The sequence below is a fragment of the Solea solea genome, chromosome 1, assembly GCF_958295425.1.
Source record: "Solea solea chromosome 1, fSolSol10.1, whole genome shotgun sequence".
Classification (NCBI taxonomy): Eukaryota; Metazoa; Chordata; class Actinopteri; order Pleuronectiformes; family Soleidae; genus Solea; species Solea solea.
Window position 1 is genome coordinate 37,743,747 of NC_081134.1, and position 25,842 is coordinate 37,769,588.

The 25,842-nt window shown below is 41.6% G+C and overlaps 1 protein-coding gene across 1 annotated transcript in view; it reads right to left on the minus strand.

The window, feature by feature from the left end:
• The window catches only part of LOC131466566 (solute carrier organic anion transporter family member 5A1), a 37,915-nt gene extending 15,266 nt beyond the window's left edge, over positions 1-22,649 (minus strand). The window contains exons 1-4 of the mRNA XM_058639883.1: positions 22,559-22,649; positions 20,719-22,152; positions 2,765-2,897; positions 2,219-2,436 (exon numbers count right to left, since the gene is read on the minus strand). Of these exons, the coding sequence (XP_058495866.1) occupies positions 2,219-2,436; positions 2,765-2,897; positions 20,719-21,667 (1,300 nt within the window). The 5' untranslated portion in view covers positions 21,668-22,152; positions 22,559-22,649. The remainder of the gene's footprint in view (positions 1-2,218; positions 2,437-2,764; positions 2,898-20,718; positions 22,153-22,558) is intronic.
• Positions 22,650-25,842: the final 3,193 nt, after the last annotated feature.

The following is a 25,842-nucleotide window of genomic DNA, read 5'->3' on the forward strand; positions in this document are numbered from 1 at the left end:
AGAGTACATATATAGAGTCTATGTAGTTGTATATGTATGTACTATGTATATCTATCATGCACACATCTCAGAGCCTAAAAAGAAATAATATCTTGATATTATATATCAGCCATATTACCCAGCCTTACCTTTAAGTTTGACAGAAATATTGATTTATTGAGATATATGTATATATATATATATATATATATATATATATATATATATATATATATATATATATATATATATATATATATATATCAAATGATATTGAAAAGTACATTGTGATAAGATTTCTTTCCCACATCACCCAGCCCCAATTGGAAGTACTCCAATTCACATTTCTTTGAATATACCTGCTACTTTCTGGGTTCAGCACTCACCCATTGTTGCAGTGTTACCTCCTTTTTCAGTTTACCGACTATGATATATAGTACATGTCTGCAGTGTTTCCATTTACACTCGCTAAAATTTAATTAAATACACATTTTGAGAAATGCTCGTTATGTGCTTTCCTGCAGCAATTGACCAAGGTCTGGAACATTCCATGATCAAAACTGTATGCCTGTGATGTGCATCACTAAAAAATAAACAGCGTTGGCATTTTTCAGTGTTTGCTGATGATCTGAAGGGCACAAAAAATTATTGCTGAAAACAGTCACTTGCTGTGCAGCATATCTTTCACAAAAAGTGCTGAATTTGTACAGTAAACACACAAACCTCAAATGAAAGGAGACGCACACAGCTCTGAAATCCATTACACACCCAAAGAGTGAAGTGCCAGCTTTTGCTAAATAAGCCATAGTTTGCACAACAGCCAAAAAATATCCTGTTGGGACAAATCAAACAGCAGGAGAGCTAGCAGTTTGAAGAAGCTACTATATAATTCATTCATAGATACATATTCAGTCATCTACCCTATCCTTGTCTGAACTGCTGCTATGGGCTATGCACATAAGTAAATATGCATCCAGTTAAATACATGTAGAATTAATAATAGTAATTTAGGGTATGATGGAGAGTGTGAGCACAAACACGCTTTTTTCTTTTTTTTTTTCCTGCTCTGCTGCTCAGTCTGTTTGCTCCTGCGTGTGGAAACGTGACAAAATTCCCTCGAGAGCTCATTTAGGAGAGGGCGAGAGATAACTGTCTGAGTGAGCGAGAGAGAAAAATGAGATACTAGATAACTAGGAATCACTGGCGCAGGACTCGACTTATCCAGAGGGCTCTCCCAGAGAAAACAAGGAGATTCCCCAGCTATGTGGCTCAGATATATTAAAAATGTGCCGATGCACGGAGGAGCACAGTTACAAGCAGCAAAGGTTTTGTGACATGGTTTTGACAGCCAGTCAAGTTGCAGTTATATCCATCCAAAACTATCCAGGATTGTAGTGGAGAAACAAGATTAATATTAAAACATTTTAAAAACAAAATAATTAATCATAATTGGCCACCAAGTCGATGTTTGCACTAGATAAGCGGTTCCCAAACTGGGGTACTTGGTAAAAAAAAAAAAAAAATGAAAAACATACTTTGTAAACAGCCTGCAGAAAGATTGCGGTAGAATTCTGTTAATAAAAAAAAAAAAAAAAAAGGGAGCTTGTGTTGCTCACTGAACATGCTGGTCATTTTTAAATAGATCCATTTGGTGAGATATAATTGACTGAAGTCAAATTCCTTCCAAGAATTCCTTGTTCACAGAATGAGACAGATCCAAGGTCACAGTGACCTTGACCTCTGAGCTTTGACAACCAAATTCTAATCTGCTCATCCTTGATTTGAATACCAAATGTGAAGACACCCCCTCCCACGTTCTTGAGATATCACGTTCATGAGATGGACAGAGGCACGGACAGACCGACTGTGCTTTCGTGACGATGAAAGCTGCGAGGCTAGGCATAAAGAGGTCTTCAGCTGGCATCGATAACATGCGATCTTTAGCCATGTTTACTACTCATTAACTGAGGTAAATTGGAGCCACTGTGCAGTAAAAACAAAAAAAACATGCTTACAGTGAATTACATGCTTCATTGGCAACTGTGTGGACAACCTCTTCCATCATCAATCAATAACACCTTTAAAGCAGATATCAATGGAGCTTCCAAGTTGACTAAACCCAGCCATTGATTGGATAATGAGTCATTTGTACATCAATAGTTCAGTTTCTTTTTTTATAACGGACTCCTAACAGGAGTCCAGAGGCTGAAAAGAAGGGCTGATATTATGTAGTCCTCACCTTTGATGTCCTTCCCAAAGCCCATGGAGGAGGAGACGTTCTGGCCTTTGCTCCTGGACTTTTCCTTCATCATGTCGTCATCACTGGACACATCACCCGGTGAGCCAATCTTTTTCTTCTTCCTTTTTTTGTGGCGGGGAGGCAGCTTTTTGGGGAAGGCAAACATGGGGAAGATGACCAGCAGCATGGCTATGGCACACAAGAGAAAGCCACTCCACCTGCAAACAGGTAGTCACACCAGCATTGTCACTTTCAATCATGCGTCTTCAAAAATAAGACAGTGATGTTATGTTGTTTGCTGTAAAAATAGAAGACATAAGCAAGTTAAAGCATCCTCCTAAGCAGACAGCATTTGGATTGGAATGATGTGATTTAAAGTTGGTCTAACATATTAGCAAACTCAATGAATTAACTCATACAACATGTGTATTTAATACTTGAATAAACCTGGTGTAATAGACCCCACGACAGCAATAAGGGATATTCAGTATTCCTTCTTATATCTTGAAAGAAATAGCATGTCACATAATATTTGTTCAAACTTACCAGTTGCCAACAAAGCGAGGGTCACTCTGGTCGATGTTCACTACAGTTTTGGGGTCGACATAGAAGCCGATGAGGACGCCACCCAGCAGGTAACCAGCTGCAGGTCCCAGAGCTCCCATCACGTACATGATGGCTATCGAAAAAAAAAGAGACACACGATCAGGAACTTTAATCAATACACTGCAAGTTTTTCCACTTTTCCTCATTAATGCTCTTAATGACCCACTGTTACCTGTGACTGTAAATAAATTAGACCTGTGGGAGCTCAGAACACCTGCTCTGAGATCAGTGGAACTCACCAGCAGCCCTGAGGTCATTATTAAATCTTTTGAAGAGTCTGTAACAACTGGCCTGAAAACTCCAGAGGTCTCACGTTGACCTGAGGGCAAACCTGCAACTTGTCCACTCCTGCAAACCACAGTGAGAGAGTGGGGGGTGCAAACATTAGCCCACAGGGGCAGTGAGGAGAGCCAATCAGACTTTGCCTTTTTGCCACAGGAAGGGAAAACTCATTAAAGGTAGATAAGCTTAGTTGGACAAGTGGAAAAAAGTTCCTGCATAATCCAGCAGAGATGTGAGTCGAAGCCATTTACCAGCTGTAATCGGGGGCAAACTTTCTATAATTACACCTGGAACATTGCCGCAAGCAATGTGGCCAATTATGATGGTTGTGTATGCATGCGCGCACATACACGCAAATTTTCAGCCAAAAGCAGACTTTCCATTTAAATTTTAATTTTCAATGTCAAAACTGCTACACACCAGTCAGTCACTACACACTTCTGCAGTGCATTTTATATTTTTTTTTAGCCATAGAAAACACTTTTTTGTGGTCACTTCTTAGTTTTTTGCAGGCATACCCCAAAATCATTTGTAATTGGCTCGCTTTACTAGCACAAAGATGCTGCTGCCTCCATCTGTAGGGCGGGAATGTCACCTGGTGACACGAGATCTAAACACCACAATACTGAGAAACTGAGAGATCTAATGTCACTTCCTTGAATTCTCGCAATACATTCAATTGACACCGTGTTTGCATTGGTGTTTTTCGCAAACATCCAATGTCTGACACTCACAAATGCCAAACCCTACCATCCCCACCCCCACCATCCCAAGTCCAGAGAAACAAATTGTCCCTGCCAGATTACACAACACATGCACATAGACAAACGTACTTGTTTTTTCCAGAGTGGAAGCTTAAAAACTCATTATATCTCAGTCTGCTTCACCGAAACGTTTTTGCTGTCACGCCAACATTTGAATGAAAAGCAGCCATGATTTCACCTGAAGGGGCTTGCATCTTTTACTAGCCCCACATTTTCATCACAGGAGCAAAAATATGCAAGTTCACTCCTCAAATGTCATTCCAGCAAAAAGTCAAGTCCAACTTGTTATCTTGACTTAATTAAATTATGACTTTCAACACAACGTTCGGGGGGAAAGAGAGAAATAAGAAAATATTTTTTAAGACTAAAAAGACCCTTCAGCAAGTCCACTTATCAGTCTGATGCAGACGCATAGTCACACACATGCACACAAAATGGCCAAGACTATAGTGATCCGTCTTCCATCAGTGTGCACATACATACATATTGAAAAAAACTGCAGGATATACACAGGGTATATTTATTTGAAAAATAAAAGGTACGTATTAGTGCATGTTTGAGCCTGAAGCCGTGTCACAGCTTCATTCCAAATCTACATGATTTACTATATAGCACAGAAAGCAGGTGTCCATTACTTATTCACTTACTTTTCCTCGCCCTCCCTCTCTCTCTCTTTTTTTTTTTTTAAACTCCTTTCACTTTGCTCATTTCTCATATCCTGCTGGTTGGAGAGACAATTCACTGCAGTAGTCAAACCATTACACAATGTAACCGGATATTACCACCCAGAGACAATAAACAATTAATTATAGTTGGCAGTGATGGCAAGAGGTGCCATCTTATCTCCATCTTGAAATTAAAAAATGTGCCACAAAGCCCGAGCTAGAGAAACACTCTTTATACACACAATATGATGAACTTCTATAAAAGCGAAGAACGGAGTTGCTTAGTTTGATACATTTTATAGATTGCAGGGGGTTTCAGATTTAAATCTCCTGCATGGAGATGGCTCATAAAGGAAATTAAATTGTGCAAGTAAGCAGGGCTTTGTGCCCGAGTTTAAACTAATCATTGCTGTCATCTCACCATACAGACGGGTGACCCTTCTTTTGCCACTTAAACATTTAGTCTAGTTTAAGCCCGATAGAAGGTGCACCCAGACACTCAGTCTTTGGGCAAAGGTTGATCACCGGTTATGCCGATTTGTTTGCCCTCCAATCTCCAGCTTCACCTTTCTCAGGCACCCAGGCAGGTACAGCCATGTTTTATTCCTCCTGGGTGATTATGTCAGCATCTCTCTATAGCCACTCCATCCATCAACATAACTGTGTTCTGCCCAACTGGAGGACGAAAGGGGTCATAAAACCGCTCCCGACGTGACGCCCTACCCTGCCCGCTTGGCACCGAGCCGGGATTGTTTAGGACCTCTAGGTTGCCTTAAGCCAGGATGAAGGGAGGGCAGGTTAGTGCCACCCGACTGAGGAATATGCTGACACAGTGGGAGCGATCCGTCACGTTTCACACACACATGCTACGGTGGCAGACGTCACCGGAGCACAGTGGATGCATGCCAATGACGAACGTATGGCGCACTACCTGCTCCTTTCACTCAATTACACAACAGACCTTCAACACACGAAGGACAAAATATCAGAGGCGTTTGTATACACGTGTAATGGATTAGCAGGTAGCCATTAAGGTTATTGGCATTTCACTTTTGTTTTATGTTAAGTCAGCACCCAAACCATCTATATGGTCATTGAAGCTAATGTTCAATTGTTTTTTGTGCTGACTTTGCTCTTCACATTTGAATATATAATACAATACCAATGGAATTCAATATCAGCAATATCCGATGAGGTTTGAGAAAGTGTTTGTTTACAAGTGTGCATGGGGGGGGAAACATACGTATGAAAATTGAAAGGAAATAATCAAGAAAGAAAGAACACATCAATTGTGACTCATTGACTTAGACGTCAACCAAGGTCAGCGCGCGTCAGCTTCACACGTGCACACATGAACTTCTACGTACTCGCACACAGAAACAAAAGAGGTGCACGTGCATCAATTGTATGAGTGAAGGAGGAATAAGGAGCGGCAGTTTTATGGGGCATCATTGACCTCAATTTAATGTTTCAGCTCCGGTGTTTGTGATGGATGGACGCAGCCACGTCAGGCAGCAGAAGGAGAGATTTACTTTGCAATAATCTTGGAAAGAGAAAGGCAATAAAGGTAAAGATAAAAAACAAGAAATAAAAACTGATGAACTGAGATGAAAGTGGCAGGGAGAGAAAGTGGGGACAAAGAAAAAACAGATGATGTAGGAAGAAACAATAACATTAGAGGGGCGGGAGCATGGAGCGATGGAAGATAAAGAAACAGAGGGGAGAGGAGTTGGGCTGCAGACGATCTATGGTGACCGATCTTGCTGTGTAACAGTGATAAAAGCTTGCTCAGCAACATCACTCTCATATCTAACCTTAAGGGACCAGTGCTGCTCTGTTGTCTCCACTCTGCCTCCTCCACACTGTAAGAGCCCTGTTCAATCCAATCCTGCATTCATGAGCCGCACTGACTCACTGTAATAATGAATGAATGAGGATGAAGGAGACAGAGAGGAGAGGCAGTAAAGAGCAGGAGGTGTGTGTGTGTGTGAATCAGAGGTATAATCGCAACAATTTAAATGCTGCTGAAAGAAGATGCTGATGCTTTTAGATCGATCCATGCAGAGAGAATGTATTGTACCTTGAGGCATTTCTGTTATTCTGCAGCTAATGTTTATTTCTTCCATTTCCAACTACTTTACTGATCACTTATTGAGTGATAAGTTGAAAGAATTAACGAATATGAAACGCACAATCAAAAACACCTGATCTACGCTGATTGAAAAACGAAAAGCAGCGATAACCGAGTCTTTGGAATACACAGCACCAGCCGTTTCCACAGTTGCCTCGACTTTGAACAGAATCTTAGACATTAATAAAATAGCCTCTGCAGTGCCATCCCCCATCCACCATCCCCCCCAACCTCTCCTGACCTTCTGTTCTCCTCACCCCTCACCCCTGAGAGAAGGCGCCAGAGGCAGCAGAGAGTGAAGGAGGAGAGCGAAGAGCAACGGACCTGATGAGAAGGCACATTAAACCAGCGAAGCGGCTCCCCTGTGGTCAAACTAATTACAACATGTTAATGATTTGATTTAATTGCGTGGACCAGATACAGCACTGGGCATCCACTGACTTGTCAGGACACTGCAGGGTTAAATAGAGAGAGAACACAACTGACAACAACAGAAGAGTCGTCCGTGTCAGAGGTGTCCCATTTTTTTTCAATCAAAACATCAGCGGGAATATGCCTGGCTCCAAAACTCCACTCTGCTGTGGCTTACCGACATTTTCCCCATTGTATGGTTTACAATAGTTGACCTTGAGACCAGGTCCATAACGGATAAAAGTGCAGACTTTCTCACTTTTCATACAGGCACACAAACTAACTGATGAGAGCATGAGTAACATGTGTTTCACAGCAAAACAGACCGTGAAAATGATCTTTCACCTCATTTTCAGCATCTATATCCGTCGCAAATATCACAAACACAACACAATCTTGTTTCTGGTTCAAAATAACAGCACTCCGACGACTTCAGTTCCCTGAAACCTCAATCAAAGCTTTACATAGCAAAGGATACATAGCTTTATACTGTAGAGTTCTAGCATTTAGTTGGAACACAGAAGTATCTTTATGACTTTCACAAGCAAAACTTTATGTAAAACACAGCAAAGCCGCCACATCAGCTCCAAAGCATACATGATCCCTTTGTCGTCAAACAAAGCTGCAACAGACGCAGCAATACTGGGCTGCTGCTGCTGCTGCTGCTGTCACACACTGCACACGCGTACAGTGTGGACCCAGGCTTAGTTTGTTAACTTTTTCTACAGTTAATCTTTTCAAAGTGAACGCCTATGCCAATGTTTGAGTGCCATTTGACTAGAGGGAAATGTGGCATTGCAAATTTAGAGCTTGAGACAAAATATTGCTGTGACTGCTGTGGAATCATTTGCCCTGGGGATTTATGCCAATTGTATCCTTTTCACACTGAAGACAAAGACCAGATGTTTGTGAGCGTTAGCGGGGGTTTTGTCCGGTGTGAATGGGCTTCTGCTTTCATTGAATTATACAGACCTCTACCTGGATATTAGCCAACAAAGCTCAGTCAGCCTTCAAACCAACCGGAGAATGGATGGCAGGCAGCAACACAATGACCTTGGATTTGTAGTTATTGCATTACACTGGAGCTGTCTCATGTCTGAAAGATGCAATCACATTCTCGGCATAACTCAAGAGAGGTGTCATGACGATTTACACAGCATTATGCGTCACACATTACCTATTCATTCCAGACCTGCGATACTATCGTTTTCCACACCAACGGGTACGTAAGAGAAAGATCTAAATTAGTTTCCCCCTGCTTTATTTTATAACATCCAACTTCCTGTGATAATGTAATCACATACTTCAGATCTGTGATTTGCTGCACTACAGCCTGCAGCTCTTTTCAGAGATGTAGCCGCTGGTGACATCAGCGTGACAGATGATCTATGCAGCATTCACTGTTAGAAAGTGAGCGACAGAGAGGAAAGCCACACCATACAGTATACTGATCGATTCAGTCATGTGACAATGAAAAAGAGAATGACGCCACTGCAATGTGCTGACACAGCAGTGTCTTCTTTCATGTCCTAACCTCATAGCCAGTTTTAACCAGAGGACATGCACAAGGAGACTTCGGCCTTACACACACACATACGTACATATATACACAGAGCAAGGACAGCGAGACAAACTGCATTGATATGCAAAACAAGAAAACACTACACATTTTAAGAGACATCCATTCACTGTGCGTCTGTCATGATGCATCCAGCTACTGGTCCTAACTAGGAGAGAGAGGGAAGCTATAGCAGTAAAGACGACTGAACAGAACAATGTTCTGTATAATAAAGTTACAAAGGATGACCTAAGGACTCATCATATACACACAATATGAACAAGAGCATTTGAGAATGAGAACTATGTGTATGTTTTGTCTCATCAGTAAGCAAATGTATGCAGCAAGGTGCACCATATATATTCTCTATTATCTATGCATCAATTATCTATTTATCCAGCGATTCACGCTACATTAAATTGGAGCAGCATTCTTCAAAAGTTGATACTTAATGCTTGGATTGTGCTGACAGAGGGTAGTGGGTGATAAAAAGCCTGAACATGTACACACGCAAACTTTCAGTCCTTGTAGTACAGAACAAGGAGTGAATATTTTAATAGATTAAGCACAGCAAAGACTGGTACAGGCAGGAGCCTAGACTTGATCAAGCATGCTTGACTTAAACCATTAGAGACATCAAAGCCTATCTGATTTAGAAATCCACTTTCAGGCCACCCATCATGCCTTTAAAAAACTAAGCCCCTAAAACAAAGACATGGCTGGTCACGAGGGGCACGGAGAACTTCATCGGCATCTTATGTCCGAGTTTATCATCCCTCCCTCTGTTCTATGTTCTTCAGTGCAGCGAACTATGATCCAGTGAGCCTTTTGGCATGTTTCCACCAAGTGGAAGGATTCGGTAAAGTATCAAAATACATAACCCAGCCCCAACCGCTGAAATTTTCCGTATCCTTCCCTTGGGGGACCAGAGTAATGGTACAGCACGGTACATATCTTGCTGACATGGCCAGCGCACACCCGTTAAAACGCCAGCCTGATGAAGGGCTTTACCATAGCAAACTGTACTGTGCCAAACCAAACTGTACCATGATGGAAACACAGCTGCTGTCTCATCTAATGCGGGACTGCATTAATGTGGTGTTCAAATAATGAGGTCAAGGTAAAGAGCAGGTGAAGATATATGGCATTGTATTATGCTTCACTGGAGCAAAAAGGATTCCCCTCACACATCTCTTAAACGATGACCATCACAAGATTCAAGATTCTTTATTGTTATTATGCAAGCATAACAAAAATTTTCGTCACTGAAGTTTAAATTTAAAACTAATACCATTTTAACTCAACACTGTAACGCCAAAGTCCGTCGCCCACACAGCACTCTGATAAATTTTTCATGCAAGCTTCTATGCTCTCCGTGTGGGGGTTCCCCACGCTCGTGATGCTAAATCAAATATTTAGAAAAATTTGAGAAAAGAGAAGGTATTTTTTCAATCATGAATGCCAGTAAGGCAACTTACCAAAAGCATACCAAAAGCATGAAGCGCAATTTTTTAAAGAGGCTTTAAAGAAAAAAAATCCTTTATCTGTTACCACTTTAGTCTGTAGCATTCAGGGCTTTCCTACATAATCCAGTAACAAATCCCAGCTCTAACCAACAAACGACCATTTTCTGCAGATTCTATTACTGAACTAAAGCTTACAGACCTGCACTGACAGCAGAAAACCACAAATCTGCAGCTACTGATGTCCACCAGAATTAACCCGAGAGGAAGAGTGAGGCAAAGCTGAGGAATGATGCGGCTGAACGCTAGTCACGAAAACAGAGTGATTCACTTACATGAAAACATTATTGTTGTATTATTGGGGATCCGTCAGTATTGATTGCACTGTTTCTCTAAGAATAAGAATTTTGTATTATCAGTAGGTTTGATTTTACAGCTTTAGATGCTTGGACTCAATTGTAGTTAGTCAAGTATTTTATTGTGATGTCTTTCGACTTTTATATATTGTGTGAAGAGGAGCATTAGAATAAAGGTTGCGGTGTTTAACAACTGTAATAAAGACGGATTGCGCCACCTGTCACTGATTAATGTGGTTGTTAACTCACCCAGACCGGTTTACTATGGTAAGAGAAATTGCAAGACGCTCCCAAACAGCCTGTGGGAAATGGCACTGTTTGTAATATTTAATTAACATACAGTACTGAGCATTGCTAATGAGTGAGTGAGGATTTACTTTTGATTTTATGATTATATTAAAATGGCTTTGGGGGGTTTCTTTTACACTCACCCAGAAAGATATTTCGTGAAGACGTGCATGGGCAGAAGCTTTTTCCTTCCCTCACCATCTTTCCCACTGTAAACTCAATCTTCCATATTGAAGTCTTTCCTCACACGATGACACTTTGAGAAAATCCCTTCGCCTTCTGCTGAATTGTCCAATCCATCATCCTTTGTGGACTTCCCTCTGAATCCATCTTAGTGGCTTACACTCCCATTCATTTTACTTTGAACAAATACACATCTCACAGCTTATGCTAGACTAACGCCTTGTGATGGATTATTGAAAAGGGCAATTTTGAATATTTTCCGGCAATAAAAGACTACTACGAGGGCTACAGAGCGACAAGAAGAAACGGGCAGCCCACTCTGGAGGTCGACATTTCCTGGCCGAGCAGTTTTCAAAGACCTTACGAGGTAAAAGAGATTTATAATGTTGTGGCTTCATAGATCTATGAAACTGTATGAGTCATTGGAAGGAGGTAAACTGGGCACTTCATAAAAAAAAAGGCAGTTATTCTGCCTGTAGTTGCTGCACTCGCAACGTGTGATTGAAAGTGTTAATCATCCGGCCAATCTGATCCACCAAACACATGCACATGTGATGCATCATTTGAAAACGGTGGCAGGCAGGCAGACAGTCAAGCTGCTAAGTGGCCATGAATGAAGCATCTGGGGTGGGGGTATCATTGCATTATACTTGGGGGGCTGTGTGTGTGTGTGTGTGTGTGTGTGTGTGTGTGTGTGTGTGTGTGTGTGTGTGTGTGTGTGTGTGTGTGTGTGTGTGTGTGTGTGTGTGAGAAAGTTAGGGTTTTAGTTTGCCACAAGGTTGCACCTGCTGCTTTTCACCATCTCGCATTGACAGACATGGCACAGCAATCTGGTTGATGGTGCTTAAAGCGGTGCGCCCTCCCTCCCCTACCTCCCCTCCCCTCTCGTCTCGTCTTCAACCGATGCCAAGAAATTGCCACATTCATCACAACATCCTGCTTTGTCCAATTCCTCCACCAGCTCCTGCTCGACAAATCTACACAGCTCACTCAGAAACGCGGTGAAGTCTTTTTCATCTACAGAGCAACATTTAAAATAATCTACATTAACTCAGACCTTCAAGAAACCATTGCATCATATCTGATATCAGATTTACCATTGTCACTGAAGCCTGCACCACATCCTCTCCAATTTACATTATCTTCAAAACGATAGGAGGATTATGGCATCTTAAAGAATACATATAGCAGATTATATGATCTGAACCACAAATCTGTTCAGCTTGTATTACCGAGAGGCAGAACATGCATTAGAAAAGGTCACAACACACACTTCCCTGCAGCACATTCTTCTCCACACACAGTGACAGGGATATTTGAGGGCAATCTAGACGTCGATGGGTCAGACGTTTCTGCAGTCTTCACACAGGCACAGATGTTTCCACTGCAAGCTCGCAGGAAAACAAGTGTGTGAGTGTTTTTCAACACAAAACTCCGCCTCCTGCAAACACTTGACAACCCTCCACCCGAATTCCCAGGATGCAAACACAAGCGGTGAAGACAGACATAGATATGATGCATTCCCTAGCCACTTATCCTAACCTTAACCATCACAACTAAATGCCTAACCTTAACCCGAGCCTAAACCTAAGTCTTTACACCTTGAAAAGCACTTCTAAAAAATGCCAAAATGTCCTCACAAAGACAGCTTTGAATCACAATTTGCCCACAGTAATACAGACATATATACACACACACACACACACACGCACAAACACACACACCCCTTGTGCAAGCACCCTGCCAGCTCTCAACAGCTGCTTTCCCTGTATTCATACCCTGGATCATCTACCAACAACTAGGGCCCCGAATGTAAAAGGCAGAGGAACAAAAGCCTGAAAAGATAAGTATGACAGCAGCAGGCATTGGAAAGAACAGCCATAATAGTACCTGCTTACAGCTATTAAAATAATGATACCGAGTATTTGCAATGAACATTTTTTGCCTAACTTTGCAAAAATGAGCAAGGATTCACTAACATCCACACACGACTTACGAAAACCCAATGTCATCCAGCTATATCACAGATAACCCATGTTATAAAATGAACAACCAGACTATGCTCAGTGAAATCTGTCCGAACGGCTGTCGAGCCAATTTATTTTCCCCCTGCATTCATTTTTCAGCATGTGTGTGTTGTATGTGTGTAGTAGTGATCCCTCTGGGTGAGGTCAGGAAAGGCTTAGTGCCATCCATCTCCCTCAGAGCGGCCTCCTGTCCCTTCAGCGGGCTTTCGACACTGATGATTCTGTGATATTCAGCCAACGCTGTAGAACAAGAGCTGAAGGTCAAACGGGTGCAAACAATAATTCAAGAGGGAAAAAAAAGTGCGTTTAAAGGCTAAAAGAAGCTTGTAAAAGAAATACTTGAAATTTCCCTCAATAATGCTCCAAGGAGAAACCATTAATTGACATGATCCTTACACTTGACACCTTTTTATTCTTACACTTATGTAAATGCCGTTAACCGGTGCATGTGGGTCAAGGAGAGCAACAGCCAAACCACCACCCTAGGGCATCAACACTAAATAAAGAAAAAAAAATTTCCATCAGCAAAAAGACATTTCTAGAGGCCAAATCAACATGGGTGGCAGATTACGCTGAGCAGATAAGATGCCCAGCAGGGAGAGGGGGATGAGAGTTAGCTCGACATGAATATACAGGCTGTTCCTGCTCGCAAAATATGCAAATATCTGATCCACAGAGGTTTCGATAAGTTGGATGTGTAGAAGCCCCAAAGCATTTCAGTCGCAGGTTACGTCCGTTTGGGGAAAAATGGTACGCACTGGCGAGCGAAACGGAGCCGAGGACGCAATAACCACAGAACATACTGCACCCATGGCAACAGATAAACATCTCGTAATTATGGACAGTGCAACTCATTTCCTGACTGGACACAAGAGGCAACGGGAGTACGTTTCTATTCACAATGCTGATTAGCTCAATCAGAGAACAGTGAACGGAAAGACTGCAGATTTTCAAGTGTTTTCAAGTGTGGCCTCTTGTCGCCGCTTTTACTGGTAGTTTTAAAGCACTTTCAGAGATGGAACATGTGTCAACAGAGTGGAGCAATATTAAAGCAACTCATCTTGAAAGAAATGAAAGAGAAAAATACACCTCGTCGCATTAAAATGTGCTATTTATGAGAGTAGACTTATTACTGTCCAATTAGTTTGACGGGTACAGCGACTGCGATATGAATATCAGGGGGAATAGTCATTTTTACATCATTATTCTCATTTTCATTCGAATTTGTGCAGATCTGTGAGAAACAAAGATGTTCTCTTTAGTCTGTAGAACAAGATGTGTATAAATCAAGAAAATAATTGATCTAAAATTGTATTGTCACACACATTTTGGCTTTAAAAAAATGTTGCGCCTCTTTTACAGTAGGCTGTGTTGCGATTAAGATAAAATTTCGATGAATTGTTCAGCCCTACTGAATGCCATTTCTGGTTTATCAATGTTTCAGTAAGAATACAAGCAAATAATCAAAGCCGACATGTTGTCTCATGTTGTCTCCAGTGCTGGAGCTGGACATGCTGATATAATCCCGGATTGCAATTTCCTATATTAATGAGCTATGGGCCTTTGTAATGCATACATCATGCAAAATAGATTACTATGGCAACAGTCTAAGCTTTCAAGCAAGCATTCATATAAAATATCTGGTCATACACAGTAACCACACAGTAGTAAAATGAATTACTCTTAAAATCTGAACGACATTTTGTTTTCCACGCTAATCTCTTAATGTGACACTATCCCAGAAGGAGCATGACACGGCAGCATTTCTGTAATGATTAAACCAGTTCACAGCTATTTGAGGACATTATTTAATAGAAAAATCTGAGGAAGAAAGAGCCAGGGATCAAAGGGGATTTTGTGGTGCAGACAAAGGAGTCTGCATAGCTGAAAACAAAAGGTTTCTCTAAGTTCCTGCTGTCACAAGAAAACCCTTGGCATTTCCTCAGGAACATTTCCACTCCGTCAAAACAACCTAGCCAGTACACTGAGAAATAGCCACCAGTTATCAGGCAATAGGGCATGAATAGTGACTCCACTTAAGTCGACACCTACCCTTATGTGAACTTTCCCTGCATTAGTCTATCGCTCTGAGGCTTCCCACAGAAAACATTTGAGAGACAATTGTCAGCAAGTACAGCAGATTGGTAGCGACAACAGCAACAGTAAGAGATTTTAGGGCACACACACACACACATACACACACACTCACTCACACTCAGAGGCATGAGTGGAAGAGTGTCTGCCACAGAGGGGTCACAGGGGGAGTCAGAGTAGTAGTAGCCAGAGTTGGCAGCTCTGCATTCTGCAACTAAAAAGGTTCCCTACTGCTGAGTAACCCTGAGGGCCTGTGTGGCCAACAAGGCCGAGCAGAGGGAGAGGGGGGCAGTGATATTTCAAACCTCTGTGAGAAGAAGCCAAGGGGACAATAATGAAACAGGACCAGCCTTCTTTCTATACGAGTGCCAGCCTCTGACGGGGCCAAACATGAACCCTAACCAATCCCTGAAATGTGAGCTGTCAGCCTGAAAGTGGAAGAGAGGGAAAAGGGGGCTGGGGGGGGGCATTAGATCTCTGGGCTGAGGACTTGGGTGTTTGCTTCTGCGTGCACAATCTGCATTTGCTTTGGCTGCTGTGAAGCAGAACACCACACACTATTTAATGAAATTGACTGAGCGAGCAGAGAAAAAAAAAAGGGTCATGCCAGGGCTGTGACTGATAATCCTGACTCATAAAAACATAAACACAGTGAAGTTTCAATCCCATTTTTTTTTGTTTTGCTCTAATCTGCAGGGAACGCACATTTCTCACACAGAGCCCACTTCAGGACAGAGAGAGAGAGAGAGAGAGCAAGAGAGACTGGGAGCAACTGTTCTTTCTAAATTTGTCAGAGACAGGAGAGAACACACATCTTGTTCTTGCACAAGCATGCGAGTGCGTGTCTGTGAGTATTAGAGGAAAGACAAGACCAGCGTTCAGGCTGTCAATGTGGGCGTTGAACATGGTCAAGTTAAAATGTTTTTGTGGCAACACTAATAATTAATACGTTTTTTTTCAGCGAGAAACGTCACGACAGGAATAGAACGCCGGTGTCAGTTTTCACAGCTGGGAACAGCTGTTAATGAGTAAAGGAATTACATTTAATGTAGAACGCATAAGTGGAGAGCAACTGATCTCGACAAATAACCGTTTATTTTACAGTTTTCAATCAAATAATGCATTGGTGTGACTATAAATGCTAATTTAAGATTCGATTTAAGATCAGCAAACGTGTGTTTTCTCTTTTCTTAACATTTCTGAACATTCTTATATTTTAACAGCTGTGATGTACACATCATCACCCAGCCACCATGCTCTCTACATGGGTATCAGCTCAATATCACGTTTTCATGGACGATTTGATTCCAATATCAAAGCCAGTCAGTATCTACCAATACTGTCATCAGCCTGATAGTCTTTTTACAGAATCATACTCATCGGTTTTACTTCTTTTATTTTAAATTAAGGTCAGAATTGCATATATGTGCATCTCTCGCTCACATTCCACTGCAATGACATACATTTTACTTACTTACTGTACATAGCCTGTACTTAGTGTTATCTAAGGGTGATCTTAAGGGCGTTTGGATCATGTTGTAGTTTATATTTTTCCCATTCCAAATATCCAATACAGATATTTTGACCAGTATCGCAATCCCTTGTATCGGTCACTGACAAACCTAGGTTTGACCACTTTTTTGCAACTTTTCTCATACACTGGTACATAAACAGATCATGCTATGACGCAAGAGCAGATACTTATACAATATTGCACCTCTAAAGCCTCACGCTTCTACTCTACAACACACAATCCTCTCCAGTCAGTAAATATTGAGCTGGGTCTATGTCAGAAGTCCTTTGTTTTTGGGGAGTATCTAATAAAACATTAATGACGCACGCGCACTGATAGCACACATAGTCCTATTGGTGCATAGACTCACTGTCACCTGCTTTGGGAACTAGGTAATGCAGAGGCAGTGTTTTGGCCAAGAGGAATCAATTAACCTTATCCTGCTTGTAGAGAGGGTGCTGGCATCCTTGCATGCAAAGAGGCTGTGAAGTCTAGACAATAAAAGTTTTATGAAAGAACAAAAGAGATAAACAAAAAGGGGATGTAAATTTTCCGTTTATACACATCCGTCTTACTTTTAATGTGGACGTATGCAGGGAGCAATCTAATAGGACCTGACCGCTCAATTCATCCCACATCAATAACAGCTTCTCAGCATCATTAGCTTGTATACCACAGAGGCTGTCCCCCTCTTTTACAACCCGAGAGGTCACAGCCGCTGTTCAAATCTTTTTAAACGGTTTGACAAATCAATGAGGAGCATCGTCTAGATTATTGGTCAATTTGAACTGTGGGTCAGTGCCGTTTCCAGATCGGATAAGAGACGGCGAAATGGTAAAAGAAGTGACAACAGAACCTCGGCCACCAATTCACACAAAATGGAGAGGCTTCTGAAAAAAAGGACACGGACAAATGTTCACCATAGTAACACCAAGAATGTTAGGTTGTAAATCTGTCAGAGCAGAAAGAGAAAAAAAGACTGAGGATGGAGGAGGAATGTGCACACCGTGGCGACTACGCTGGGCCAGCAGGATTGTTAGAAAAATACTTTTTTCTTCTTCTTTTTTAGCAAGATCTGCAAAGCCAAGTGAACTGTACACCAATTCCCCCACTGGCCCTCAAACTAGAGCACACCAGGTTGAGATCTGATGCTGTACCCGTTACATTGCCATAGCGATGTGGGGCCAGAGCTGGGAAAGAAGGGTGTCGGGTCAGAGGGAATGCCTGAATGTGTACGCATGCATACACAGAGATAACACCCTGGGAAAAAAACCATACAGTCTCACACACACACACATACTTGCTCTTCAAGGACACCAAGTACCCTTCATTGTAAAGCCGCATTGTCCTACAAAAGCGAACAACTCCTCCCCTCTGAGCCAGTGCAAATTGAGATGGGGTTTACATTAATGGGTTTGTGGAGGGGGAAAACCACCAAGAGGTAAATTCAGACAAACCTCCTCTAGATACATGTAGCCTCTATCTCCATAAAAATTATAACAGAAATGGGTTTGATGGTTGTTCTGGTGTAAAATGTAAGAAAGCCATCCTTTCAGATACAAGGGCAAAATGTCTCCAAGAAAAATTAACTAATTCAACCAAACAGCACAATGAGCCTCAGCAAATGTCAAAGATAATAATGTGCTCAAAATACCTGAATAACAAACCTGAAGCTCAGTAACCATGGTTATTTTAAGTGTGTACCCAATCAAATACAATTTGCTTCTATCACATTTTCATGTCAGGACATGTCTTTGTTGTCCCAAAAGGTGCTTCGCTAGAAGTAAACAGATATTTCCTCTTTGAAATCTCTGAAAATAGCCACCAGGGTCAGTGGAACAAGAGCTTCTGTGTATCTGAATATCTGTAAAAGGAGACAATACAGATACATGTACAAGAACCAAGCTCTGGAGAACCTTGCCAAGGTGAGGACAGAGCAAGCTGCTGGTAGAGGTTGTTTTCTCCTTGTTCTTCAGGCAGGTTCAATAGCTACGCTGCATTGGCTTCCTCTGACGCAGGGATCTGATCAATACTAGGTCTCAAGAGCAGTGGAAGAAGGCAGCGATAGGAACTGGACAGTGAATACGCTTCATAGGGCTGTGAAATAGTTGTGCTGAAGGGCTGGTGTCAGCACTGAGGCAACCTTAATGACGTTTTTTATGCATCCAAAAGGTGCACACGCACAAATGATGTCAATTAGAAAGAAAATGAATGAACGACGGGGAATTCAAGCGATTTATCAAGCGCAAATACAAACACTGGCCAGTTCTAGCATTTGAAAATGACATGAGTATGTCCGTGTGAACTGAACACTGAGGTTTCAACTAAACGGGCCATTAAAAAAGTGAACTTAAATGTCCAGAGTGCAAGAACTAGTGACATCTAATGGAAAGACTGCTGATTGTAACAAATAAAGCACTTCTAAGCTCCCCCTCCATGTCACTTTCACTCCCTTCACATACCATAAAGAAGGTCGTTCTTCTTTGTTTGCATGGTAAGCTTACCCTTACTGACGAGTTTGTCCATATGGGCTCCTGTAGAAACATGGTAGCCCAAAATGGAGGCCTACATAAAGCAAGACCCTTGTCTAAAGTACATTTAAAAGGCTTATTCCGAGGCTGCAAGAGCAAATACAATATTTTAAAGTGATTATATACATGCATTATACATATACATATACATACATAAATAAATGTACATATATATACACAAATGTTGCATACTGGAACTTTAAGCTCTGTGAACAAAAGCTTGAGATGTTTGCTACTTTCTGGATTGAACATCTAATGGAATAAATGAAAACCAAATATATTTTTTGGAAATGAATCATTACATGTAACGCTTACACACAATCAGAGGGACAGTGACCATCTGTGTGGAATACTGCACCACAATGAGGGGCGCCCAATGTCCCAATAACCCAATTTAAGTGTGAGGACACAGAGAGGGATTACTTCAGCAATCATGATCTACTACCCTCAAAACCATTAAGGACCAGCAAAGCCCCGGCACACCAGATACATTTACATGATGCCTCGAGATTTTGAGGAACGTCCAAATGATTTAAAAGTGAGGAACAGCCACACAGGAGTACGAAAAAGAGTCTGCTCACATTCAAACACAGTGAAATCTGATCATTTCTGCCAGAACACAAGATTATGTGGCTCTGCTGCTGCCAGCTGTATTTTGTGCGGACACATACAGGCAACACTGGACCATTAATCATGAGCAACCCAGTTCTGCTGTGCGTCTGGTCCAAGGTTGACTCTGCAGTCTCTGTATTTACCTCAGCGTGGTTCAGAGGTTGCATGCCGCTAAAATTAAATCAAAGGACAGAGGGCTGGGGGTATCCGTGTGTGAAGATACCACTCTGGGTAAATCAACAAGGGCCAAAAAGGTTGGAGCTTGTTTTTGAAAAAAACTAAATGCATCCATTTGTAATAGAAATCAGCTAATTGGTATGAGTACAATTGTAAAAATTACATCCATTATATTAGCGATCTCTAATAGGCTTCTAGTCAGACATTTAACCTGCATCACAGACTAAAGAAAGTAATCAAGTCTAAAAAGGAGCCTAATATTAAAAAGCTTGTAAAATGCCCTAATTATTTTGCACTCCATCATAACTATCTCATTTTTTATAATGGGAAGGACGATTTAACATGAATATATGGCTGTTAAAATCAAATAACAATACAGAGATCTAACATTTTTCAATCATGATACAAGAGAATATATATTTATATTACATGTATGTATTGCATAAATACACTTTGACAAATAAAGCTAATTTAGTTTGGATAGATTAATTTATTTATCCTAGATTTGTCATAATTATCAATAAACTGATTTGAAAATGTTTATCATGATAATGCATTCGACCATATCATCAAACACTAAATTAAAGTTGTTAAATCTAAAAAGCTGCAGTCACCTGTGCTTATGCTTTATTGCTTATTTCAGCAAGTGTACCTTGTGCAAAGCCACCTAATGATTCTGTGCTCTAACACAATTCCCTTACTTCTTTGTAAATGTCACTTTTAAGGGAGGAAATTTAAATTTATCACAGGGACAGAAGGATTAATTCCCTACGACTGCAGTGCTTATGCGTGCCATTAATCTACCTGCTGTTCAGACACTGCTACTATCGATTGCTTACCCAGGTAGAGGGATGCGTTTTCTTTCTTCACATTGTCGTCCAGGTAGGTGGGCCCCAGTGTGTAGATTGGCGTTGACCCCATACCGATGAGGATCTGGGCGCAGATGAACAGAGCCACGTACAGGTTGTGCTCGTTGCCCTCCTGGTCGCGAGGGCAGGACGCGGCGTCAAGCAGTTCTCGGCCACTGTTGTTGCCGCTCTGACAGAGACCTTCGCGACCAGTTGATGAATTCATCTCCTGGATCTGATAAGGTGGCGAGATGAAGTGAGGTAGGGAGAACAACCCTGCCCCGATGGTGATGACCACACCACCCACAGCCAGCCAGCGTGGCCTCTGACCCCTGCCACCAAAGTAGGAGATGAAGACCACCACCAGCAAGCTGCCGATGTCGAAACAGCTGACCAGCAGGCCGGACTCTGAACTGCGGAGGCTGTACCGCTTCTCGATGGTGGTGATGACACTGCTCAGGTAGCCTGAAACCATCAGGGACTGAATGAAGGTCAGATAGCACATGCAGAACAGGAAGCAGCGGGAATCCCTCAGGATGACCTGCACATACTTCCTGGCTGGAATGTGAATAAGGCGGGTGAGAGAGAAACCAAGTTTGTTGCCTCCAGACCGACTGGCCCTGTGGCCGTCTACAGGCAGAGAGCTGCTGAGTCCCACCATGCTGCAGACAGAAGGGGAGAAGTCTGTCCTAGATGAGGGTGACTCTGCTTGGCTCGAGGCTGGGGTTTTCAGCTGGAGCTCGCCACTTCCTTCCATGGCCACACAAGTTTTGGTCGTGTTGACCAGTTGTGGCTGCGTAACCTGACAGGGTTCAATGAGGATGGGTAAGCTTTTCGACTTAAAGCAGTTCTCTGAGTCATTGTACTGATCCTGGAGCTCGCGGATCTCCAGAGACTCGGACAGGTCACTGCCCGTTTCATCGTGGTCCAACGAAGTCATGGTGCAGCTTGACTCTGAGGTTCAGTCGGGTCCTGGCTGTGCTTGCAAGTCAGTCAGTGGCGAGTGCCACACGAGGACACGGTGAAGCTGCTGCAGGGCTGGACACAGAGACAGCCCCGAACCCCTCTAGTCATGTGCATGTTTTATTCCATATTTCTATTTACAGCAATGCTGTTCTGTCACAGGAAACCTCTATCACAGCACAGCATCAGAGCCACAATGTCCTCACAAGCCACTAAACAGTGATGTCGTGGATGTAGTGGTATCTTCTTGTCAGCACACAAGAACATCCCCTCCCTTCAGCTCTACAGAACGCTACAGAGTGATTAATTCACAATAAATATCCCAGATTACACATGAACGTGTTACTAATAAGAAAGAAATTGAGGTGGAGAGTTCCCATAAATTAGGATCCCATGTTGATATTGCTTTTATGGCTCTTGTTTTTTATTTTTGTTTCCTTTGTCCCATTGCTGTGCAGCATCCTGGAGAGAAAACAAAAACATGAGGGGAAACATTAATTGAATACAGGACTAGAAACGTTAATTGACAAACAAAACGTCTCTCTCATTTCTCACTGTGTTTTTTAGTTTAAACTAAAAAAACATTCAGTCAAAACCACTAAGACCTTCAGTGACTAACGAAATAAGTGCTGTCAAATACCTGTCGCAGCAGGTTGGCAAAAATAACACCCGGCTTTCCTTTGTCAAAACGAGAAATCACAGCAAGAGAACAAAAGAGCACGCTGTCCACAAACGCCTCACACATTAGTTTGGAGATGGAAATTAACCCAGAATTCAACACGAGGCGTCGGAGAAATTGAGCGACAACGAGTCTCCGTCTTGAATTCAGAAAGACAAACGGTTTAAACTGAAAGACAGGGATACTCACACAGGACAGACGGAGGTAGTCTGTTGTTCTCGGTGCTCCGACAACTCACTGAATGAAAGCTGCTTGATGCGGATGGCTGCTGCTACTGTGGTGCGTTTACTGACCGTAGGTGTTTACAAAACCTGGGCTTTAACGACTGTAAGGGAATTGTCTGACGTCACTCACGTTAAAATGGGAGTTTTGCATTAAATTTGATCTGTATGTATGTGTGGACGGTGTAAAAAGGTGCATGAACAATTAATTATCGTTATGAATATTATTTACGAGAAGAAAACAAACGGAAAACACTTGTTAAACACTCACACATATAAGGTGAAACATGTGTTTGTGAAATCTAATTATATATTATTATATAGATGATATCAGAGTGCACTTTTTCCCTTCTTCAATATAACGTATGTGGAATTCCTCGTCTCTTTTAATGATTTTATTTTCATCATTCCCGTTTTAAAAAAGTTTTATTTATCTCGTTTTCATCCCAAAGAGGAGAAGGGAGCGTGAACGCAGCAAACGTTGGGGGGTGGATTGTTTTTCTTGACACACACTGGGACTTGTAGTTCTTCTGCTCAGCCTGGTGCGTTCACAGCCCTGTTTAATCACACCATGGAGAACCGAGTTGAACAAAAACGACTCCCTGAGATTCAAAGCAGGCTGACGAGTTCCGATAAAAACCGATGTCTTGATATTTTCATTCAGCTAATTTCAATTGTATTGAGGGTTGGACTCCATTTCCCAGCGTGCCTGCGAGGCCATATGGTGGCTTGTTTTGTCCAGTACGTTATGTGAACAGTTGGGTGTCATTGCTGACCCAGCAGTACGAGCTCTGTGCCGGGGCTTCAGTCCTCAGGGGCAATACACTGTGAAACTGTGGAGAAGACAGTTTATCTCCTCTGACAGTTAGTAGACCTGCCTGTGTCAACGATGGCAAGTGGGAAACACAACGCAAATAATAATAATAATTTCTACATTTTTAATGAGGTTGGGAAAACACTGTACCCGATCTTGATGTTTTTGTATGTATAAGGAGCCAAGGTAAACACAGACATCGTAATTATCCTAATTCACATTAAACATGTGCACTGACTGTGATTAAAATATACATATTTTAGATAAAGTTGAGGCGCCGTGACCGTCAAAGTAGATGGATGACTTTCTCCAAGGTCATTAATTCACTGGTTGAGGCTGGGTGATCAGTCTTCCTCCTCATCCTCATCCTCCTCTCATTCTGATGCTCCTCAGTTCCTCTTTGGATGTCTAGTGTGTGAAAGAACCTTAAAAAGTCAAATGTTTGCCACATGAAATGTTGAAAATTCACATGCAAAAATAATGCCTTTTTCATCCTCAAGTCCAACACAATATTAATGTGCATACATTTTTTTTAAAAACGCAGTCCAAACCATTTCCTTCGCTCCGTCTCAGCAGTGGTCCATCATAGAAGCCACTGTTGCCTCTGTCCATCTCTGCCTTTGGCTATCAGCATGCTGCAGACCAATCAATACCACTAATCAGCACGAAGACAGATGCATAAAAAAAGGAAATTATTAAACAGAAAATAGCACTGTATCAGTATTAGTGTTGCATGTGTGCAGCTGTACTTGCAATGTCCTGTATTTTGTACACTTTTGTGAAAAGAACAGCCTGCACATGATGTGTCGCATTCGCAAAACACATGGCTCGGTTAAATATTTCCCAGCTTGGAGGATATGGTTCCATATATTTTTTTATTCCTTTTATTTTATGGCACTAAAGGCAAGCGGAACAACCACATATAAAAGTGAGTGAGTGATAGCCGCAGGGCTGAGGGCTAAGAGTCATAGAACTGTCTCACTTTTTACAAAAACCAGCGTGAAACCAGAATAATTTCTACGGTTGCTGCAAAAAATCTATATACAACAGGTACAGAGCCCATCGATTGTAACTTTTAAAACCTTATCTATAAGCAAACGTTGCATCACAAGTACAAATGAATGGGTATGCGATGCATATTACAGTTTGTTGCATTACATGTGGTTTTGTGTGATACACCTGGTATGAATTGTGTGAATATGCAAATGGAAGGAAAAATAATTCATATTTACACAGATACCCTGCACAAACTATGCTCCAACACAATATAAAATCCACAAAGTTTCTCACTAATACTTAATATATAAGTAAATGATCCAGTCACAGTCAGTTGTGTCTTTTATGAGAGTCATATGAATGGTTTTGTCATCAGTGGAGTTTTTATTCTTAAGATTCTCCCACGAGAAACATCAATTTGCTATTGCCAGATGCAAAATTGACATTATTTTCTTAATCCTTTATCCTTCTGTTGATTTATTACCCACAAATCTATTTATTTCCATCACAAAACTAACTTTACTACTTACTACTACTTAACTACTTTGCAATTTCTTCTCCTAAATCTGCTTTCCCTTTTTCAGTATCTTGTGATTTGCATTCTCTACCCTAAAATAATGTAATTATCACCTTTAATTTGTTTGGCAGCGGTAAATTAAATCCGACACATGCAGGTCTGTGGTTAAAGATGAGTATTATTATTCAGTATATGGTGTACATCGACTCATTGTCTACAACAAGTAGTTTTTCTGGCCAAATGTCATGGGTTTGACGAACAAAAGGAAGTTACACTGTTGGCTCGGGGACATTTAGTTAGTCCATGACCTTTCTTTAAAAACAGAGAGATAGAGTGTGGAGACTTCACCGATGACAAGAGCAGCCTTTTCCAAAGGTTAATATGTTCATGTCGCCTCAGAAAATAGTTTCAGGCGAACACAGTGCAACTTTGGGGAGAATTTGTCTCGATGCCACGCACAACAAAACACGTCTGTCCAGCCAGTTCACCAGTTCCCATGTGAACTGGTGCCGCAGACGCTGAAGATGCAAGTCTGCTACAAAGCTTTCCTTCATATGAAAACATTCTCACACACATTCCCAGTTGTTATATATATTTTTTTCCATTTCTCATGAATGCACAAATCACACAAACACACAGCATCGAATGGAGAAGCACTGTGTGCACAGTGTATGACTCATGAAAGGTCATAAATCAAACCTACTTTAAATATCAATATTGCACCGTGATACTAAACAGAAATTGATCATTCCCTGCTTTACTGGCCGACACTTAATGGTCACAGTGAATCCACTGTGTTATTAAAATATGGTGGTGATGGAGTATTATTGGAAGACCAATGCAAATGTGATGAGAGCAGAGGGTAATGTCCGAGATAAAACAATGTTAGTGTCTTTTATGATCTCATGGAGCAGATTACTGTGTT